At 44.5% G+C, this 19,401-nt stretch overlaps 1 protein-coding gene across 1 annotated transcript in view; it reads right to left on the bottom strand.

The window, feature by feature from the left end:
* The window catches only part of LOC124797877 (aldehyde dehydrogenase, dimeric NADP-preferring-like), a 201,924-nt gene extending 182,901 nt beyond the window's left edge, over positions 1 to 19,023 (bottom strand). The window contains exon 1 of the mRNA XM_047260968.1: positions 18,889 to 19,023. Within this exon, the coding sequence (XP_047116924.1) occupies positions 18,889 to 18,970 (82 nt within the window). The 5' untranslated portion in view covers positions 18,971 to 19,023. The remainder of the gene's footprint in view (positions 1 to 18,888) is intronic.
* Between the last annotated feature and the right edge of the window lie 378 nt (positions 19,024 to 19,401).

Below are 19,401 nucleotides of genomic sequence, written 5' to 3'. Positions count from 1 at the left end.
TCATGAACAATTGTTTCTCTATCAGTTAGCCGATGAAATATCGAAAGATATTAAGTCTCTGTTTTGTTTTCTTACATTCTTGCTGTTTTCGATTATTTCCATAATCAAATTTACATAGTGCCTTCTCACATCCTTACGAAGGCATTCTGTCACGTTGATAATACCATTTGACTGAAACACATATCTTCACCTTAATAGCTATTTGTTTAATTTGACATTTTCATTTTCTTTTGCTGTCTTCGATCCAGTTACATATTTTGATATTTACGAAAACACCTTGATTAAATAACTACCCTTACGTGTATATTTGTATAGTCTTTATTCCCTGTTCAATTTAATTTGGAGCGTCCCCATATACTCAGATAAATTTTCGTACTCTGTAACATTTCTGTCCTCTCGGGCGCTAATCGCACGCAGCCGCTGAGATCCTGCACTGCGCTGATTATGGCCCTCCTCAATCCATAGATTCCATATTCGCGTGACAGTAAAGGGATCCCGACCAGCGTGAGCAGCAGTACAGTGGGAATCGACGCCCCAAGCGAAGCGTTGGTTTCACTGACGCCTTTTATGCCACCCAGTAAGGCCTTTCTGTGTCTATTATGAGTTGCGGTGTGTGTCAAATTTTTCCTCGGCCACCCGTAAGAAAGCCCTGGGCGTCGCGCCACAGTTCTGACCGCCTTTGCTGAGACGTCAAAAGAATGGGTGAAATGTCGGTGAGAGGGGATGTGACGACCATCCGATCGTGTGATGCGTCCACGGTGGCGTTGGGCGGATTTGAGGTGCATTTTGCTTCCAGTGCGACATCATTAACCGACCTTACACATCGCATGGACTTCGAGCTCTTGCCTTCTTTCTGCATGTGGCGAAGGTTTGCTATTTGAAGCGTTATCGAGCCCGAAGGTGACGTCGCAGGGCGCAATTCCTTTGAGCACCTTAATTGTGCTGCGCGGTGTGGCTGGCGACAGATATTCCTACCTTATGAGATTTTCCTACAATGCCAGTCACTTGTGTTTCAGTCTCGTCACCGACACGAGTAGTCGCCCAACGTGGCGCCGATTGTGATAAAAGTCGCACTCGGCGGCCGAACTCCTCTGCATTGTTCCTCTCGGCCAGCAATTCCATACGATCATTTCACTTGTATATCTATGGATGTGGAACACTACTTGCTAAACATGCCGTCTACCCCGTGGTTAAATTTTATTGGTTGCATTTTATATACAGTCATTTGAACCCCCACCTGCCGGAGAGCACCTTCGGAGACAAATGGTTCAAATGGCTCCGAGCACTATGGGACTCAACTGCTGTGGTTATCAGTCCCCTAGAACTTAGAACTACTTAAACCTAACTAACCTAAGGACATCACACACATCCATGCCCGAGGCAGGATTCGAACCTGCGACCGTAGCAGTCGCACGGTTCCGGACTGCGCGCCTAGAACCACGAGACCACCGCGGCCGGCCCTTCGGAGACAATTTGGCACCAGTTTGACCTTATGACTCCTCGTAGTAGAGTTCATTTCCATCACAAATATCCCTCTTGGTGTTGCAGTTACTATGAACCTTTCCGCATCTTTCAGCCAGCATGATCGTGTGAGTGTAAACTGGAGGAATGCGTAATTAAACAGCATGTACGCAATTTTTCCCGGAAACTAGGTCGAAAGCAGAACCACACTGCAATCCGCATTTGCCAGTGTAACCCTTTGTTTACCAGCGACAAAAATCTTCGTTAGAATTATTAACGTCTTGACATGTGTTTAATGAAGTAGGCCCTACATGTCAAATTAACGTAAATACAAGTTTTTTAAAAGTAACATTCATTATTTTTGTTGTATGTGATTTCGCAGTATTCTGCAGAACAGTTTTATCCTGTTGACTGTTTTTTAGAGTACCACGAAAATTGAATAATCTCTGGTTTACCAGTGGTTATTTCGCATAGCCCAACGTCACATCTCTGGCACAATCATTTGGCACGATGGGGCTGTTCCACTAAGCTACAAAATGCATACCTTCTAGATGTTTCCTTGCAGGTAATTGTGCTGTCTAACTTGTGGAACATGTGATTTATAGTTGCAGCTTTATTTGCTCTTGTTGGCGAACAAATTAATGCTCCAACAAGCCTTGGATATCTTCTATACAGCTTTCTCTGAAGATATGCTGATATTGTTTTAGCTACATCAAAGAAATTCTACATTATGCGACCCCACCGATTCACTTACATTGTCAGCCGTTATCTTATCGAAAGTAGAACAATGAGAGTCGTGATTGTAGTACAAATGTAAAGTTCATAATTTAGAATCGTAACTAGCCACTAGTGTGCTTTAAAAAGTTTGATTTAAATGATACCATTACCGGTTTCTAATTTAGTACAAATCCATCTTCAGATTTTCTTTTACTTTCCTGCTGGTGCCTAGTTCTGTAGTCGTTATTGATTTTGTGCAGTGGTATATGTTTCTGTTCGATGAATTCGTCGTATATTCGTATTATGTAATTTAAACGTTTTACATTTTGGCACGTGCACTGTGTGATTGCTGTTACATTCTCACTCTCGTGAAACTGCTTCAACGCACACCATTCTACGTTTTACAGCACCAACGTTGTTCTTTGTCACCGACGAGCTTACCGACTTCTGATCACTTGGTAACACATCGGCTAGCATGACACGTTGCTGCTCAGGGCAGCGGCACGCAGATTTCACGATTCCATGGCATACTTGGCGATGCTTGCAGATTGAAATAAAAAATGACTATTTTATTTAGCACGAAAACTGATTCGCAGTAATGACTTATGGCATACAAAAGGTAATTTTATAGACACATCAATACTTATCGATCTGAATGCTGCATTTGACCCTTCAAGCTGTCTGAATGATGTTTTTAAGAAAAGATAGGTTTTTTCGTTCAAATTCAAATGGCTCTGAGAACTATGGGACTTAACATCTGATGTCATCAGTCCCCTAGAACTTAGAACTACTTAAAACCTAACTAACCTAAGGACATCACACACATCCATGCCCGAGGCAGGATTCGAACATGCGACCGTAGCAGTCCCGCGGTTCCGGACTGAAGCGCCTAGAACCGCTCGGTCACCACGGCCGGCGGTTTTTTCGTAAAAACGCACAGAGCTTGTTTCTGCGGGGCCACGCTTCGTCAGGATAGATTTTACGGCTGGCTATCTAGCTTCCTTCCGTCAGCCTCCCCCGACGACTTTCTCTCGAATGCGAATGTCACGCAGAAATACCGGTCTTCGTCACGGTCCGACGCACATCCAACACGGCCTTCCCGCAGACTGGCTGCCGTATCGCGTCGTCGTTCTTATGTGTGCGTCTGTTTAGTTTGTTTCTGGTTCTGTAGTTTTGCAACTTTAATCAGCAATGAAAACTGAACCACTACTCGATTCACTTTAAAGATTTTAGAAAAGGCCATCTGAGGAGAATTTGGCAAGCACATCGCACAAAATATTAGTCACCACAGAGGACACCACGCTGATAACGTTTAACAACGCCTCTAGCATTCACAATTTTAGAAAAATTGGATGACTTTTCAAGAGAAAGAGCTTCACAAATTAAGCAAGGCCCTTATGCAAGCAATTGCTAGGCTTCCCACTGGTTGACAGAATTGTTGGATATCCTCTGAGGACATGGTGACGAATTATGTCCAATTGGCGCACTATATCGTCAAAATCCTGAGCTAGCTGGAGGGCAGTGCCCATAATGCTCGAAACGTTCTCAACTGACGAGAGATCTAGCGACCTTGTTAGCCAAAGTAGGGTTCAAATGGTTCAAATGGCTCTGAGCACTATGGGACTTAACATCTGAGATCATCGAACCTGCGACCGTAGCAGTCGCGCGGTTCCGGACTGAAGCGCCTAGAACTGCTCGGCCACCGCGGCCGGCTTCCAAGGTAGTGTTTAACAAGCACAAAGACGAGCAGTAAAAACTCTCGCCGTACGCGAGCGGGCGTTATCTTGCTGAAACGTAAGACCAGGACGTTTTGCCATGAAGGGCAACAAAATGGGACTTAGAATATCGTCGACTTACCGCTACGTAAGTGGCCGCTGACGACAACCAAAGGGAACCTGCTGTGAAATGAAATGGCGCACCGGACCATGACTCCTGGTTGTCGGGCTGTATGGCTTGCGACAGTCAGGTTGGTGTCCCACCGCTGTCCAGAGCACCTCCAGAAACGCTATTCATCGGGGCTCAATTCCAAGATAGACTTATCTCTGAAGGCAATTCTACTCCAGTCAATCAAATTCCAGACCGAAAACTTATCTGGAGACGTCCTAGATAACAGTGGGATACCAACTTGACTGTCGCCTCCATATGGCCTCACAACCAGGAGCGATGGTCTGGGATGCCACTTCTTTTCGTGTAGAACCCCTTTGATTATCATCCGCAGTACGCTTGCAGCACAGCGGCACGTCGACGATTCTTCGCTCTGTTTTGTTTTATTGCCCTTCATGGCAACCAGCACACGGCGAGAGTTTCTACTGTTTGTCTTCGTGCTTGCCAAATCCTACCTTGGCCACATCTCTTCCCAATTGACAAACTATTTCTTATAGACACGTTATTAAGTTCGCGTAGGTACACCAGCAAATCGGGTAATTTCATTTTGCATGTGGTCATAGGCAGATCCTTACTGCGCTGATACCATACAACCGCCTGACACGTACACAACACTTACCTCAGTAGCTGACGCTCAAATGGCTGATGATAAAATGATGGTGATGGAGATAATGATGATGATGATAATGATTTAACTTTTTGTGCACATTCTCAAAGAATTAAATGTGAAAACATACAGACAATATGACCTACATTTAATTTTTATGTGTCCATCTTTGAAGAAGAATTGAAGTAAACAGCAGTACATCTTCAGCCGTAGATTTCGAACTATATTCCTCTACCGGTTTCGATGTTACATTACATCATGATCAGGCCCCTGTACAAACAACAATATTATCAAGTACAACAATCAACAATAATGAAGAGGACAGTTATCTCATGGAGAAGCAATAGTTTGTTAGTGACACACCATAACTTAACTGTTGACCTAATGTCGGTATTGAAAATAAAGACACCATAGGATTAACTGACAGATGTTCGTTCAGACCACACTGAATTAAACAGTAACAAATGTCTAGACCAGGGGTTCCAAACCTTTTGGCTTACCTGGACGCCACTGGAAGAAGACGAATACCACACTTTAGAATTTATCAATTTATGAGTGTCTATCCTGTAAAAGCAATATGGAACAAATTTGACATTTTATCTAATGAAGCAGCCGTAACATAAGAGACCAGTGCGCCCGAGATCTGACTGGTTGGCCGGTTAGAAGATCGAGACTCCGGGATACTGGCTTTAGGTGGATTGGGCGCCCTGACTAAACATTGGTTAATATCCTCGTTTAATAGTCTATCAGATTTTTCGTAGGTTAAGGGAAGGTATTTAAAGATAAGCGACTTCTCAGCAGAGTAAAATATGTGGACAGGCCCTTTGACAGGAACGGCACTAGAAAAATTCAGTGTACAGCTCAGGTGACAATGTTGACATAAATCTCTTGTTCATATTTAAAGAAGTGAGTTGTTAAGCAGACACACGAACTGTAAAGAGGATTTGGAGAAAACGCTGACGCATATCAATAGCAAAATGAAAGCCGATTTCTAAAAGAAACTTCAAAATGATGGTCTTTAGCTTGCGACCATTAAGCAAGCGGCATGGACACACATCAGTAGGCAGAACGGCATGTGTAAAACCAACACCAGTGTCCCAAATGGGAATATAATCCGTGATGTGCACTTTACGAGGCAAGAGGCAGGAGCACTACCCCGAGAGATTCAGAAGCCAAACGAAACCAATTGAGGCACGGCGCCCCGATTCGTTCCAGGTGGAGGGGGAAGGCGAGGAGAAGTTGCTACAAGTCTCATTTTCTGCTTCGTGACGGCTGTGACGCAGGCTTTCCATCCGGCGAAAGTGCGGTTAATAACTTGTGCAAGCTAGGATGGTGTATCGCTTTTAGTACACTCGAACAAACGGGATATCTTCCTCGTAGGACACCGACTATGTGAATGATCGGTTATAGTATGTAAGGCTAGAAAGGACTACGGCGAAGATCCCGAATGGACAGTCGATTGAATGCGGAGGGCCATTTATTTGAAGTAAGCTGTTTTGGCGCTGGGTTTTGTTCTTTCAAGATCACCATGCTGGATTGGTGTTTTCATTTCTGATGCACAGTCGACAGAGTTGGCCAAACGATGTGTGTGGCAAGTGTTGAGGGCAGTACCTCAAGTAATTAAAAATGCTTCCCATAACAGGCTCGGTGGGTTTATTTCTTTTTTCACTTAGTTTCGAAATTTCGGGCACTTTCGATGTTGTCCTCCATCACTTTCTACTTCTTGCGTTAAGCTTTTCACCTGTACGTAAATGTCTCGACCAACACCATCTGTAATCTGTTTTGCCAGCCGCTGTGGTCGAGCGATTCTAGGCGCTTCGGTCCGGAACCTCGCGGCGGCTACGGTCACAGGTTCGAATCCTGCCTCGGGCATGGATGTGTGTGATGTCCTTAGGTTACTTAGCTTTAAGTAGTTCTAAGTTCTAGGGGACTGATGACCTCAGAAGTTAAGTCCCATAGTGCTCAGAGCCATTTGAACCATTTTTTTGTAATCTGTTTTGCACATTCTAGTGTCAGTGTTGCTACTATACTGTCGGAACTGGAAAGTTCCATGGTCGTTCACTAAATAATGTCCCACAATTTTTTGTCGGAATATATTTGTTTTTAAGAGTTGGAATTTGATGTCAGTATCAATAAATGTTTCTTTTACACATACTGGTTTTCTTCATACATCACGTTCTGTTGCCTTACGATGGCCCACGTAGAGAATCCATCGGCTGTCCAAACACATGGAAAATCGTGTGGCCAAGCCTAGGCTGTTGGGTAATGATTTCCAATCCAGTCTGGTGATGATTTGCTGGTTTCTGAGACTTATGTGTGAGCGTGCTTTGTCGTAATGGAGCAAGATTTTTTTTTATTCTCGTCAGACTGAACTCATAGGAAACGGTTCTTAAGTTTACCGATCATGGTAGCGCAATGGTTAGCACACTGGACGCGGATTCGGGAGGATGACGGTTCAAATCCGCGTCCGCCATCCTAATTTAGGTTTTCCGTGATTTCCTCAAATCGCTTAAGGCAAATGCCGGGACGGTTCCTTCGAAAGGTCACGGCTGCTTTCCTTCTCCATCCTTCCCTAATCCGACCTTGTCCTCCGTCTCTAACGACCTCGTTGTCGACTGAACGTTAAACACTAATCTCTTCCTCCTCTTCTCCGGTTCTTAAGTTTGTTTAAAGTCTTCACATATGCATTTCAGTTAATAGTGGCTCATTTAGCAAGACATCCACGAGAATGACACTATCGCTCCCCCAAAAGCGGTTTCTTTCCGGATCAGAGTGTTGTACTACGTTTCGTCAAATATAACGATCTGTGATGGACTACATTCGCCTCTGTCTGCTCCAACAGTTAAGATGACATGGCTTTTCATTTAATCTTGTCGTCTGTTGTGAGTATTCGAGAAACCCATTTGAGTAACCAAAGGTCTCAAGCGCTGCACGCACATTTTCAGTGCTCACCGATAGCTGCAAAGCAACTGTCGAACAGTGAAGCGCCGGTCTGCACAAATAACATCCCCAGATTCACTGGGAGCAGTGGCTGTGAGATGACGTCCAGAACGTGGTCAATCATAGAGCTCAGTTCCAACAGTTCCTGACTGATTAAAACTGTGTGCCCGACCGAGACTCGAACTCAGGACCTTTGCCTTTCGCGGGAAAGTGCTCTACCATCTGAGCTACCGATGCACGACTCACGCCCGGTACTCACAGCTTTACTTCCGCCGGTATCTCGTCTCCCACCTTCCAAACTTCACAGAAGCTCTCCTGCGAAACTTGCAGAACTAGCACTCCTGAAAGAAAGGATATTGCGGAGACATGGCTTAGCCACAGCCTGGGGGAGGTTTCCAGAATGAGATTTTCACTCTGCAGCGGAGTGTGCTCTGATATGAAACTTCCTGGCAGATTAAAACTGTGTGCCCAACCGAGACTCGAACTCGGGACCTTTGCCTTTCGCGGGAAAGTGCTCTACCATCTGAGCTACCGAAGCACGACTCACGCCCGGTACTCACAGCTTTACTTCTGCCAGTATCTCGTCTCCTACCTTCCAAACTTTACAGAAGCTCTCCTGCGAAACTTGCAGAACTAGCACTCCTGAAAGAAAGGATATTGCGGAGACATGGCTTAGCCACAGCCTGGGGGAGGTTTCCAGAATGAGATTTTCACTCTGCAGCGGAGTGTGCGCTGATATGAAACTTCCTGGCAGATTAAAACTGTGTGCCCGACCGAGACTCGAACTCGGGACCTTTGCCTAAAATAAAGTACCTAAAATAAAGTTTTTCTGTGTGTATTGCCTGCTGTAAAAATAGGGCACTATTTACCCAACGGCCCTAACACTAGTCCGCTATTTATAAACTTCATGCATATGTTCTTCACATAAGGAGTATTAAATGATTAACTTTCATTCCATTCGGAACTGATGTCTATTAAGAACATCAGTAAGAAATGTCACCCTCACGGGTACGAATACACTGTTGTATGGAAACAAACAGACCCTAAATGTCATCTTGAGACATTTCTTGATACATATGCTGCGTCGGTTCACGTATATTGCTGGCTGGAGGCCGGTCTGAAAATGTACGTTCCCAATCGAATACCAGACACGCTCTGTAAACGACAAATCTTGGGAACACGCGGATAAGTGGAGGATCCCTAGATTTCTCAAGGAGTTTGTGACTTGAAGTGAAGTGAAGGGTCTTGCATTATCCTGTTGTTAACCTGCTCACGAAGGATGTGGTAACAGGATTTACCATTCTTGTCACATACTAAGAACATTTCGTCTCTCTTCATAAACCAGTCCTCCTATCATACAGAATAGCTCCCCACACAGTGGTACCAAGAGTTTAAGTTCTTTTTTGTTTTTTTCTTAATCGTATGGCTAGGGACCCCCGTCGGGCAGACCGTTCGCCGGGTGCCCGTCTTTCAATCTGACGCCACTTCGGTGACCTGCAGTCGATGAGGATGATAGGATGATGATGAGTACAGCACAACACCCGGTCCCTGGGCGGAGAAAATTCCCCGACCCAGTCGGGAATCGAACCCGGGCCCAGAGGATTGACAATCCATCACGCTGACCATTCAGCTATCGGGGGCGGACAGAGTTTAAGATGTGTCGTCTCGAGAGTCGTTACTTCCTTTGAACTTTCATCAAATCGTTTACAGACACATTGACGTCGCTCTGACTTCTAGAGACAGAAGCGAGGCTCATCGCTGAACACCACACGATGCCACTCAGTGTCATTCTTCATTTCGTGCGACGATTTAAAGTAGACTTTATCACTGAAACAGTTTTGGATAAAGTCGTTTAGTGTTTCGGTCTTCTCTCTGTCATCCTCCGCTTCGATGCCATTATATTCACAGAATGTCTGAACAGATGTCTTCGATCCGCTTACTGATTTAGCATAAAGCCAAACTTCTAAGGATTTTTTGTCAAACTGGTAGATGGAATTTTATTTTCTAACTAGCTATACACCCGTGCTTCGCAACGGAAATTAAAAAAGTCCAAAGAAGGGCAGCTCGTTTTGTATTATTGCGAAATAGGGCAGAGCGTTACGGACATGATAAGCGAGTTGGGGTGGTAAACATTAAACCAAAGGGAGTTTTTCGTTGCGGCGAAATCGTTTCACGAAATTTCCATTACCAACTTTCTCCTCTGAATGTGAAAGTATTTTCTGGACGCCAACCTACATAGGAAGAAATGATCATCATAATAAAATAAGAGACATCAGAGCTCACACGGAAACATCTAAGAGTACATTTTTCCCAAGCGGTGTTAGAGAGTGGAACAGTAAAGAAATAGTCTGAGGGTTGTTCGAAAAACTCTCTGGCAGGCACTTAAAGCGTGAACTGCAGAGTTGTCAAGTGGTAGAAGAGCCTTTGCACACCCTAGCTTTTTGGAGTTCCGTACATCAGTCGGTAAAAATGGAACCCTTATAGGATGACTTGATCAATAAATTCGTTTCTTCTAGCCAAGAAGTCCAATATAAATGACACCTATCGAATGAAGCAAAGTAATTTCGTTAGGTTTTTAACGCACAAAGTGAAATCAGTAATTGCGTATATTTTAGCCAATTAAATTAATGTTAATTTAATTCGTAAAGGCCCGCATCTCGTGGTCGTGCTGTAGCGTTCTCGCTTCCCACGCCCGGGTTCCCGGGTTCGATTCCCGGCGGGGACAGGGATTTTCTCTGCCTCGTGATGGCTGGGTGTTGTGTGATGTCCTTAGGTTAGTTAGGTTTAAGTAGTTCTAAGTTCTAGGGGACTGATGACCATAGATGTTAAGTCCCATAGTGCTCAGAGCCATTTGAACCATTTTTGAATTCGTAAAGATAAGACTTCTGCGCTTAGTTCAGTCACTGACGTTAACTTCCGAAAATACTTCTGAGGTAAATATACCAAACCACTCATAACTACCAAACCGAGTAGACTTTCAAACTTTAAATTACGATATATTTTTTTCCATGACCAACTTTGATGGAATACGTTGCACCAGGCTACGCTCAATTTAGCTGTGAAGACCCCATGAAAATTCGTCCAGTAGTTCTGGAGATTAGCGTGTTCAGACAGACAGGCACGACGGTTTTACAGTTTCATTATTAGCACAGTTTCATTGAAAACTACACGCAATTCTCTATTACAATAATTTTGGAGCCGCCCGAAGTGGCCGTGCGGTTAAAGGCGCTGCAGTCTGGAACCGCAAGACCGCTACGGGCGCAGGTTCGAATCCTGCCTCGGGCTTGGATGTTTGTGATGTCCTTAGGTTAATTAGGTTTAACTAGTTCTAAGTTCTAGGGGACTAATGACCTCAGAAGTTGAGTCCCATAGTGCTCAGAGCCATCTGAACCATTTGAATAATTTTGGATTCGTTCTATTTCTGTTTGTGAAGCTTTGGCTATGCACCGAAACCCTCTTCGTTTTCGCAATAGTTTTCAAACATGGCCGTTGAATCACGAAGTGTCTTTCCCATTGCTCACAGCTTTGCGCGGCACATTCTGTCTAAGGTTTTGTCCATTTATGCTCAAAATTTTCGGTCCTGCAGAAGGATTTTTAATGTTGACTGTTCAGTTAATCTGAAATATATTTCTTGTCGCTCTTGCTAAGCACAAATATATTCTTATCTTTCCTTACATTCCTCTTTACAGCAGTATTCAGTGATGCTGTAATAGCCTTTCGATCGCTGGTTCCTTGTTCTAAGCAGACTCGAAAAGTTCCGCCCAGTTGATGACCAGATGATCTATAGTGTTACCTTCACGAGTCGGTTCTCTGATTAGCTGCACAAGATAGTTTCAGGATAATGCAGTCAGAACAATTTCATTTGATTCCCTGTCGGTACTATCCGTCTTAATCACTTGAGAATCTCAGTCTGCAGCTGGTAATTTCAAATCTCCACCTAATACTATAACATGATTACGAAATTGACGTCAATCCTCTCCAAGTTCCACCTCAAATGTCCCGCCACTACTGCTCCTGAGGAAAAGGTCCACAAAAACATCTGATGACCATGTTTGATGCACCTATAGCACTTATCTTCACCTAAATTATTTAAATAAGAGTCTACTAAAGACTCAATTACATACGTATATTTTGATAAAGACTTTAACAATGAAGCTCACTCGATTGAACGAAATACACAGCCAGTTCCTAGGTGAATCACATGATCCCACCTCTCGCCATAAGAGGGTACATCCAGCATTGTCGAACATGATCGTTTCGGTGGACCAGCTACTATGGGGTCGGGAAGCACAATGTTGCATGGACGTACTGACCTCGAAATCTTTGGTAAATGTACACTCGCGGATCAACATTATTGCGACACTGCGCTCCGTCTTTTCAGGGGTTCATTCTGGCGCGACTCCATTCACATGGATGATAATGCGCAACCGTTGAGCTGCACAGATGGAGAAGCTCTTGGAATGAGAGGGTACTCGGCGAACGGACTGGAGTGCCCATTCCCCCGACTTAAATCTCTGTGAGCAAGTACAAAATGATTTTGGGAGATATACTTCAGCACGCCCACATGCACCAACGACTATCCAACCGTTGTCGACCGCTCTAGTGGAGGATTGGAATGCCCTAACACAAGAACTCCTTACCGACATTGTGGCCAGCATAGGACCACGTCGCAGGACATGCACGTCGTCCGTGGTGATCACGAACCCGAATCCTATTAGGATCCAAGTCCCGCCGTGGGTAATATCCAGTGGACGATTGTAAATCGCGGTGACTTCAGTGTAATTATTGTTTAGAAAAAAAGTCTCATTTCCGTTCATCTCATCGCCTATTTCTTTCCCTTACTTTCTGTACTATGCTGCGCTGAACTATGTTACTCGGCAGTGACAAATTATGCGAAAGTTACTTTCGTCCTTATGTTTTGCACACAAACGTATATAAAGATCGGGGAGGAAATAAAACTGAGATGCCTGAAACCAGAAGATGGTTCAAATAAGAAGTGGCAAACAGTAAGCAACTTATCCGAACACATACCCGTTCGGGATCCACGCTAGAAAATAAACTCTCCTCGTTGAACCATCATGGGACCAAGACCCCTCCGTAGCCTTCAGGTACCAGTGATAATCTACACTGGGATAAATGGACGGAAACAGCGATCGTGTGAGACCCAACTCGCTTTATTTGTTCATGAGACCCAGAAAATATTAGATACAGGCTCCCAGATAGATGTTATTTTTCTTGACTTCCGGAAGGCGTTCGATACGGTTCCGCACTGTCGCCTGATAAACACAGTAAGAGCCTACGGAATATCAGACCAGCTGTGTGGCTGGATTGAAGAGTTTTTAGCAAACAGAACACAGCATGTTGTTATCAATGGAGAGACGTCTACAGACATTAAACTAACCTCTGGCGTGCCACAGGGGAGTGTTATGGGACCATTGCTTTTCACAATATATATAAACGACCTAGTAGATACTGTCGGAAGTTCCATGCGGCTTTTCGCGGATGATGCTGTAGTATACAGAGAAGTTGCAGCATTAGAAAATTGTAGCGAAATGCAGGAATATCTGCAGCGGATATGCACTTGGTGCAGGCAGTGGCAACTGACCCTTAACATAGACAAATGTAATCTATTGCGAATACACAGAAAGAAGGATCCTTTATTGTATGGTTATATGATAGCGGAACAAAAATTGGTAGCAGTTACTTCTGTAAAATATCTGGGAGTATGCGTGCGGAACGATTTGAAGTGGAATGACCATATAAAATTAATTGTTGGTAAGGCGGGTACCAGGTTGAGATTCATTGGGAGAGTCCTTAGAAAATGTAGTCCATCAACAAAGGAGGTGGCTTACAAAACACTCGTTCGACCTATACTTGAGTATTGCTCATCAGTGTGGGATCCGTACCACATCGGGTTGACGGAGGAGATAGAGAAGATCCAAAGAAGAGCGGCGCGTTTCGTCACAGGGTTATTTGGTGACCGTGATAGCGTTACGGAGATGTTTAACAAACTCAAGTGGCAGACTCTGCAAGAGAGGCGCTCTGCATCGCGGTGTAGCTTGCTCGCCAGGTTTCGAGTGGGTACGTTTCTGGATGAGGTATCGAATATATTGCTTCCCCCTACTTATACCTCCCGAGGAGATCACGAATGTAAAATGAGAGAGATTAGAGCGCGCACGGAGGCTTTCAGACAGTCGTTCTTCCCGCGAACTATACGCGACTGGAACAGGAAAGGGAGGTAATGACAGTGGCACGTAAAGTGCCCTCCGCCACACACCGTTGGGTGGCTTGCGGAGTATAGATGTAGATGTAGATGTAGACAGAGACTCCTCTAGATAATGTTTCCAGCAGCTTCATCACTGCGCCTGTTCGTTTAGCATAGAAAAATCTAGAATCCGATAGAGCTAAATCCTAAATAATTGTACAGAACATTTGCAAATTCAGAAATAATACAAATATGTAACTTCAGTTATAGTGAGGACTTTGCATCCGCATAATAACTTACCTATATGTACTAGAAGCCACTTCTGATCGCCAACACTCTGCAACAGTCTCGATGCGTGTTAAACAATATCGAAAGCAGAGGTGGAAAGACAAGGTAGCAGAGGACCTACGGGAGAAAGGATGACTCAGAGAAGATGCACTGGATAGGCATTTATGGAAGAGAAGGATCCAGCAAAAAAACGCCGACCCCACATGGCGTGGGGAAAGGCTGAGATGATGATGATGATGGAGGGTTTCTCCAACCTCACCTCAGACAACGCCAACGATAGCGTCCGAAGATTACACATCACGACGCTTCTTGGGGGCGAAATGATCCCTACCACTAATTGGAACGAAGCGTAAGTCCGCATTCATTTATGCGCAGTGCTTTCAGTTACTATCTGGGTGCATGGTTTAGAATTTGGTTTAGACTAAACGAAAAAGTAATGCAGGTTTACCATTTTTCGTGAATACTACCTGTGATGTCGGTGCTTTGTTATTTGTTGTATCTTGGGTGGTAACCACTGTGTGTGTGAAATTTTATGGGACTTAACTGCTAAGGTCATCAGTCCCTAAGCTTACACACTACTTAACATAAATTATCGTAAGGACAAACACACACACCCATGCCCGAGGGAGAACTCGAACCTCTTCCAGGACCAACCGCACAGGTAACCACTGTATCCGTGACACTAGCGTCTCTGAGTAAGTTGCGCCAACAAGAGACGAATGGCTCAGATCTAATACAGTCAATGAATGATAAATCAGAGGCATCGTCCTTACCAATTGCTTCAGCCCTTATATGTTTTGAATCATAACTGACACGGAAGTCAAAAGTGCTAAAGAAGGGAACACAAAATAAGCAATGAAGAGACGCAACTTCACATGCCCATCGACGATGAGTTTTAGAACCATGGCATTCACTTTATTTTGAATGGCGTTTCTTCCATACTTTTAATATCGTAACCACCGATTGTTGCGTGGCCGATCTCCACTAACATCTGAGCACTAGACTAAAAATCATAATGGAAGTTATAAACTCCACTGATGAAGATCTACAGACTGTTTCTGAGTTATTCAACATAATACAGGACAGGATGAACCCAATTAAATCGTGACCAATCATCATAGTGCATCAATGACTTGCATTTCACATCCGCGCAGATCTCTTTCGTAATTCCATAATATGTAAATATTGCTCTTATTTCGTGCGTTAGAGATCTTGGTGTAATGCTGGAAGAACAATTAAATTGCAGTGAAAATGCTATTTCTGTGAGTCGGAATGTGCGTATGTTATATCGTATTTTATAATTTTCCAGGGACATAAAACGGCTTGGTTAAGTCTCTGAAAGAACATGCACAGAAGAGTCACCAGCAGCTGTGAAACAAGGGAAATTGCACACTCGCTCAGCAGTGAATAATTCAAAAAACAGAAAAATATAAAAATGGTAACGACACTCTACACTGAGGTGACAAGTCATGGGATACCTCCTAATATCATGTCGCATCTCCTTTTGCCCGGCGTAGTGCAAAAACTCTACGTGGCATCGACTCACCATGTCGGAAGTTCCCCGCAGAACTGCTGAACCACGCTGCCTCTATAGTCGTCCGTAAGTGCCAAAGTCTTGCCGGTGCAGGATTTTGTGCACGAACTGACATCTGCATTATGATTCATAAATATTCGATGGGATTCACATCGGGCAACCTGGGTGGCCAAGCCATTCGCTCGAGCTGTCCAGAAAGTTCATCAAACTAATCGCGAACAATTGTGGCCCGTTGACATGATGCATTGTCATCCATAAAAATTCGGTCGTTGTTTGGGAACATTAAGCCAATGGACGGCTGCAAATGGCCTCCATGTAGACGACCATAGCCATTTCCAGTCAATGATCGGTTCAGTTGGACCAGAGGATCCAGTCCAATCCACGTAAACACAGCCCACACAATTGTGGAGCCACCACCAGCATGCACAGTACCTTGTTGACAACTTGAGTCCATGACTGCGCCAAACTCTATCGTCCGCTCTTACCAACTGAAATCGGGACCCATCTGACGTGGCCACGGTTTTCCGGTCGTCTGTGGTCTAACTGATATGACCACCGTTGAAGGCGATGTCGTGGTGTTAGCAAAGGCACTCGCGTCTGTCGTCTGCTGCCATAGCCCAAATGGTTGAAATGCCCTGAGCACTATGGGACTGAAGCGCCTAGAACCGCTCGACCACAGCGGCCGGTCTGCCATAGCCCATTAACGCCACATTTCGCCGTTCTGTCCTAACGGATACGTTCATCGTACGTCCCACATTTGATTTCTGCTGTTATTTCATGTAGTGTTGCTTGTCTGTTAGCACTAACAACACTAAGCAAACTCCGCTGCACTTGGTCGTCAAGCGAAGGCCGTCGGCCGCTGTGTTGCTCGTGGTGAAAAAAAATACCTGGAACATGTTATTCTCGCACACTCTTGACAGTGTGGATCTCGGAATATCTAATTCCCTACCGATTTTCGGAACGGAATGTCCCAGGCGTCTAGCTCCAACTCTCTCTCCGTGTTCAAAGTCTGTTAGTTCCCGCTGTGCGGCCATAATCACGTCGGAAACCTTTCCACATGAATCACCAGAGTACAAATGACAAGTCCGTCAATGCGTTGGTTTTTTATCCTTGTGTACGCGTTGCTACCGCCATCTGTATATGTGCATATTGCCATGCCTTGACTTTTGTTACCTCAGTGTGTATCACACAGACCCTTCGTGCACGGAGAAGTGATCGCCTGGTTCAAAACTTAGCGACCTTGGTGCGCGAAGATACTAAAGATCATTATGTTGGATGAGTATGGCTAGTAGATGAAAACAGCTGCCCAGCGGCTGCTACAGCTGCGCACCCCACTGCTGCACTGCGTTGGCAACTCGGAACGACACGAAATAAATCCTGATTAAGAGTCTGAAGACACGGACGCGAAGCAGCAGTTGAGACGAGAGTGAGAAATGGTCATAGCCTATCACCGACATTGGTCAGTCTGTACATTGAGCAAGCAGAAAAGAAAACGAATGAGACATTTGAAAAGGGAATCGAAATTCAAAGAGTAGAAACGACCACTTTGAGATCTGCCGATGAGATACAATTCTCTCAGAGACGAGAAAGGACGAGGTACATGAGTTGAAAGGAATACGTAATGCCTTGAAAAGAGGTCATAGGATGAACATCAACAAAAATAACACAAAGGTAACGGAATATTATCGAATTAAATCAGTCAACTCTGAGGGACTGGGATTATGAAATGACACACTAAAAAGTTATAGAAGCATTTTGCTATTTGGGCAGCACGATAACTGACGCAATAGTGAGGATATAAAATGCTGACTGGCGCCATTGAAAACTTTTTAGTGAGAAGAGCGTTTTTGAAAAACAGAAACTTGTTAACAATAAGCATAAAGTTAAGTGTTACGAAGTCTCTTGTGAAGGTGTCTGGAGTGTAGCCTTGTGTGGATGTGAACCGTGGACAGTAAACAGTTCAGACAAGAAGAAAAAATTTCAAATTGCTCTGAGCACTATGGGACTTAACTGCTGTGGTCATCAGTCCCCTAGAACTTAGAACTACTTAAACCTAACTAACCTAAGGACATCACACACATCCATGCCCGAGGCAGGATCCGAACCAGCGACCGTAGCAGTCGCGCGGTTCCAGACTACAGCGCCTAGAACCGCTCGGCCAGACAAAAGAGAACAGAAGCTTCTGAATCCTGCTGCTACAAAAGAGTTCTGAATATTACGTTGTGAAATGATGTAAGTTGCACGATATGTTACAAATCGATGTAAACAATGTGCTACAATATCGATTTGTAACGATTTACGTGAACGATGTTAACATTGTTAACATTTCGTGTAGTTTACATCATTTCACGACGCACACTTGTCTTCGGTTATTGTATTTCTACACTGAAAAGGCGTACTTTTGATGTTGACATAATGTCATGTTGTTGCCAGCATTTTTTTTTTTTACGTAAAACTGTCTACATGTCATGTTCGTGTTGTTCTGTATATACCATTACACTCTGTGCTTCATCTTAGTATTATTTTAGCTTTGGCAATATCACTTGAAAGCGGCCTAAACACCGAAGTTGCAATAGTGAAATAAATAATTTCTAAAGTCAACGGCGAACCTGACGTCCTTTAAAAAATTCTGCATGACTGTGAACCCCGACCATGAGAAGTTAATTAGTTAGCTGTAAATGATAATTCCCATCGTGTGTTTGAGAACAAAAGTTTATCTGTCATTTTTTTAATGAACTGTCTACATGTCATGTTTGTGTAGTTCTGTATATACCAGTACAATCTATGCTTCATCTTAGTATTATTTTAGCTTTTGCAATATCACTTGAAAACGGCCTAAACACCGAAATTGCAATAGTGAAATAAGTAATTTCTAAAGTCAACGGCGAACGTGACGTCCTTTAAAAATTTCTGCATAACTGTGAACCCCGACCACGAGAAGTTAATCATGATAATGCCATAACATCGTGTGTTTGAGAACAAAATGTTAGCTCTTATGCCATACATGTGATTATAAACAAAGCTAGGCAGCAGCATGTAGATGTAAACAAATGTGTGGCGATAAATGCATCATCCCACGATAACAATACCAACATTTGCATCGAATGGTTTTCCGCTCGCGATTAAATTCCCTCGGCAGTCGCGCCGCCAGACGGGTCGTTTGGCGAGCTTCGAGCTACGGCGCGACCCCACAACGTCATTGCCCCTCCCTCCAGCTGTTGTCGCTCTGGACGACGGATGGGGAACACTCACCGTCGCCGTCGGGCTGTCGATCGGCGACGAGTACGGCCTCCAGCTGCGCACCCCGCCGAGGCCCGTCTTCAGCCGCCGCCATGCTCTCGCCGTCCTTCGGTGAAGTGCACTGCCGCGAGCCGGACAGAAGACTAATCTCGCGAGTCGCAGGAGTAGCCGGGTCGGCGAGCGGCCGCTGGCGCCGCGGCTTCGGTTCGGCTCCGCGCTCGCGCCGGCCCCGGCCCGCTTCAATGTTGCCACCACACCGCGCCGAAACCGCCTGCAGCACGACGGACATCCTCGCAGAAATTTCAGAATCAACAAATTGAGATGCATCTAACGACACCCAGCCACACCACCAGGATAGGGATGACGGTTATCGCTGAAACAACCCGTTTTCAGTTACGCTGTATTTCTTTTTTTTAACTCCAGGTTAACCCGAATGTTAAAACCGCTCAAAATAACCGATTTTCGACTTTTTAAATCTTATTATTTCCTGTAATAAACGGAGAAATCAAATAACACCTGAAAAAT

The sequence above is a fragment of the Schistocerca piceifrons genome, chromosome 5, assembly GCF_021461385.2.
Source record: "Schistocerca piceifrons isolate TAMUIC-IGC-003096 chromosome 5, iqSchPice1.1, whole genome shotgun sequence".
NCBI classification, from domain to species: domain Eukaryota; kingdom Metazoa; phylum Arthropoda; class Insecta; order Orthoptera; family Acrididae; genus Schistocerca; species Schistocerca piceifrons.
Note: the sequence above shows the minus strand (reverse complement) of the source record. Positions and strands in the feature narration are given on the sequence as shown.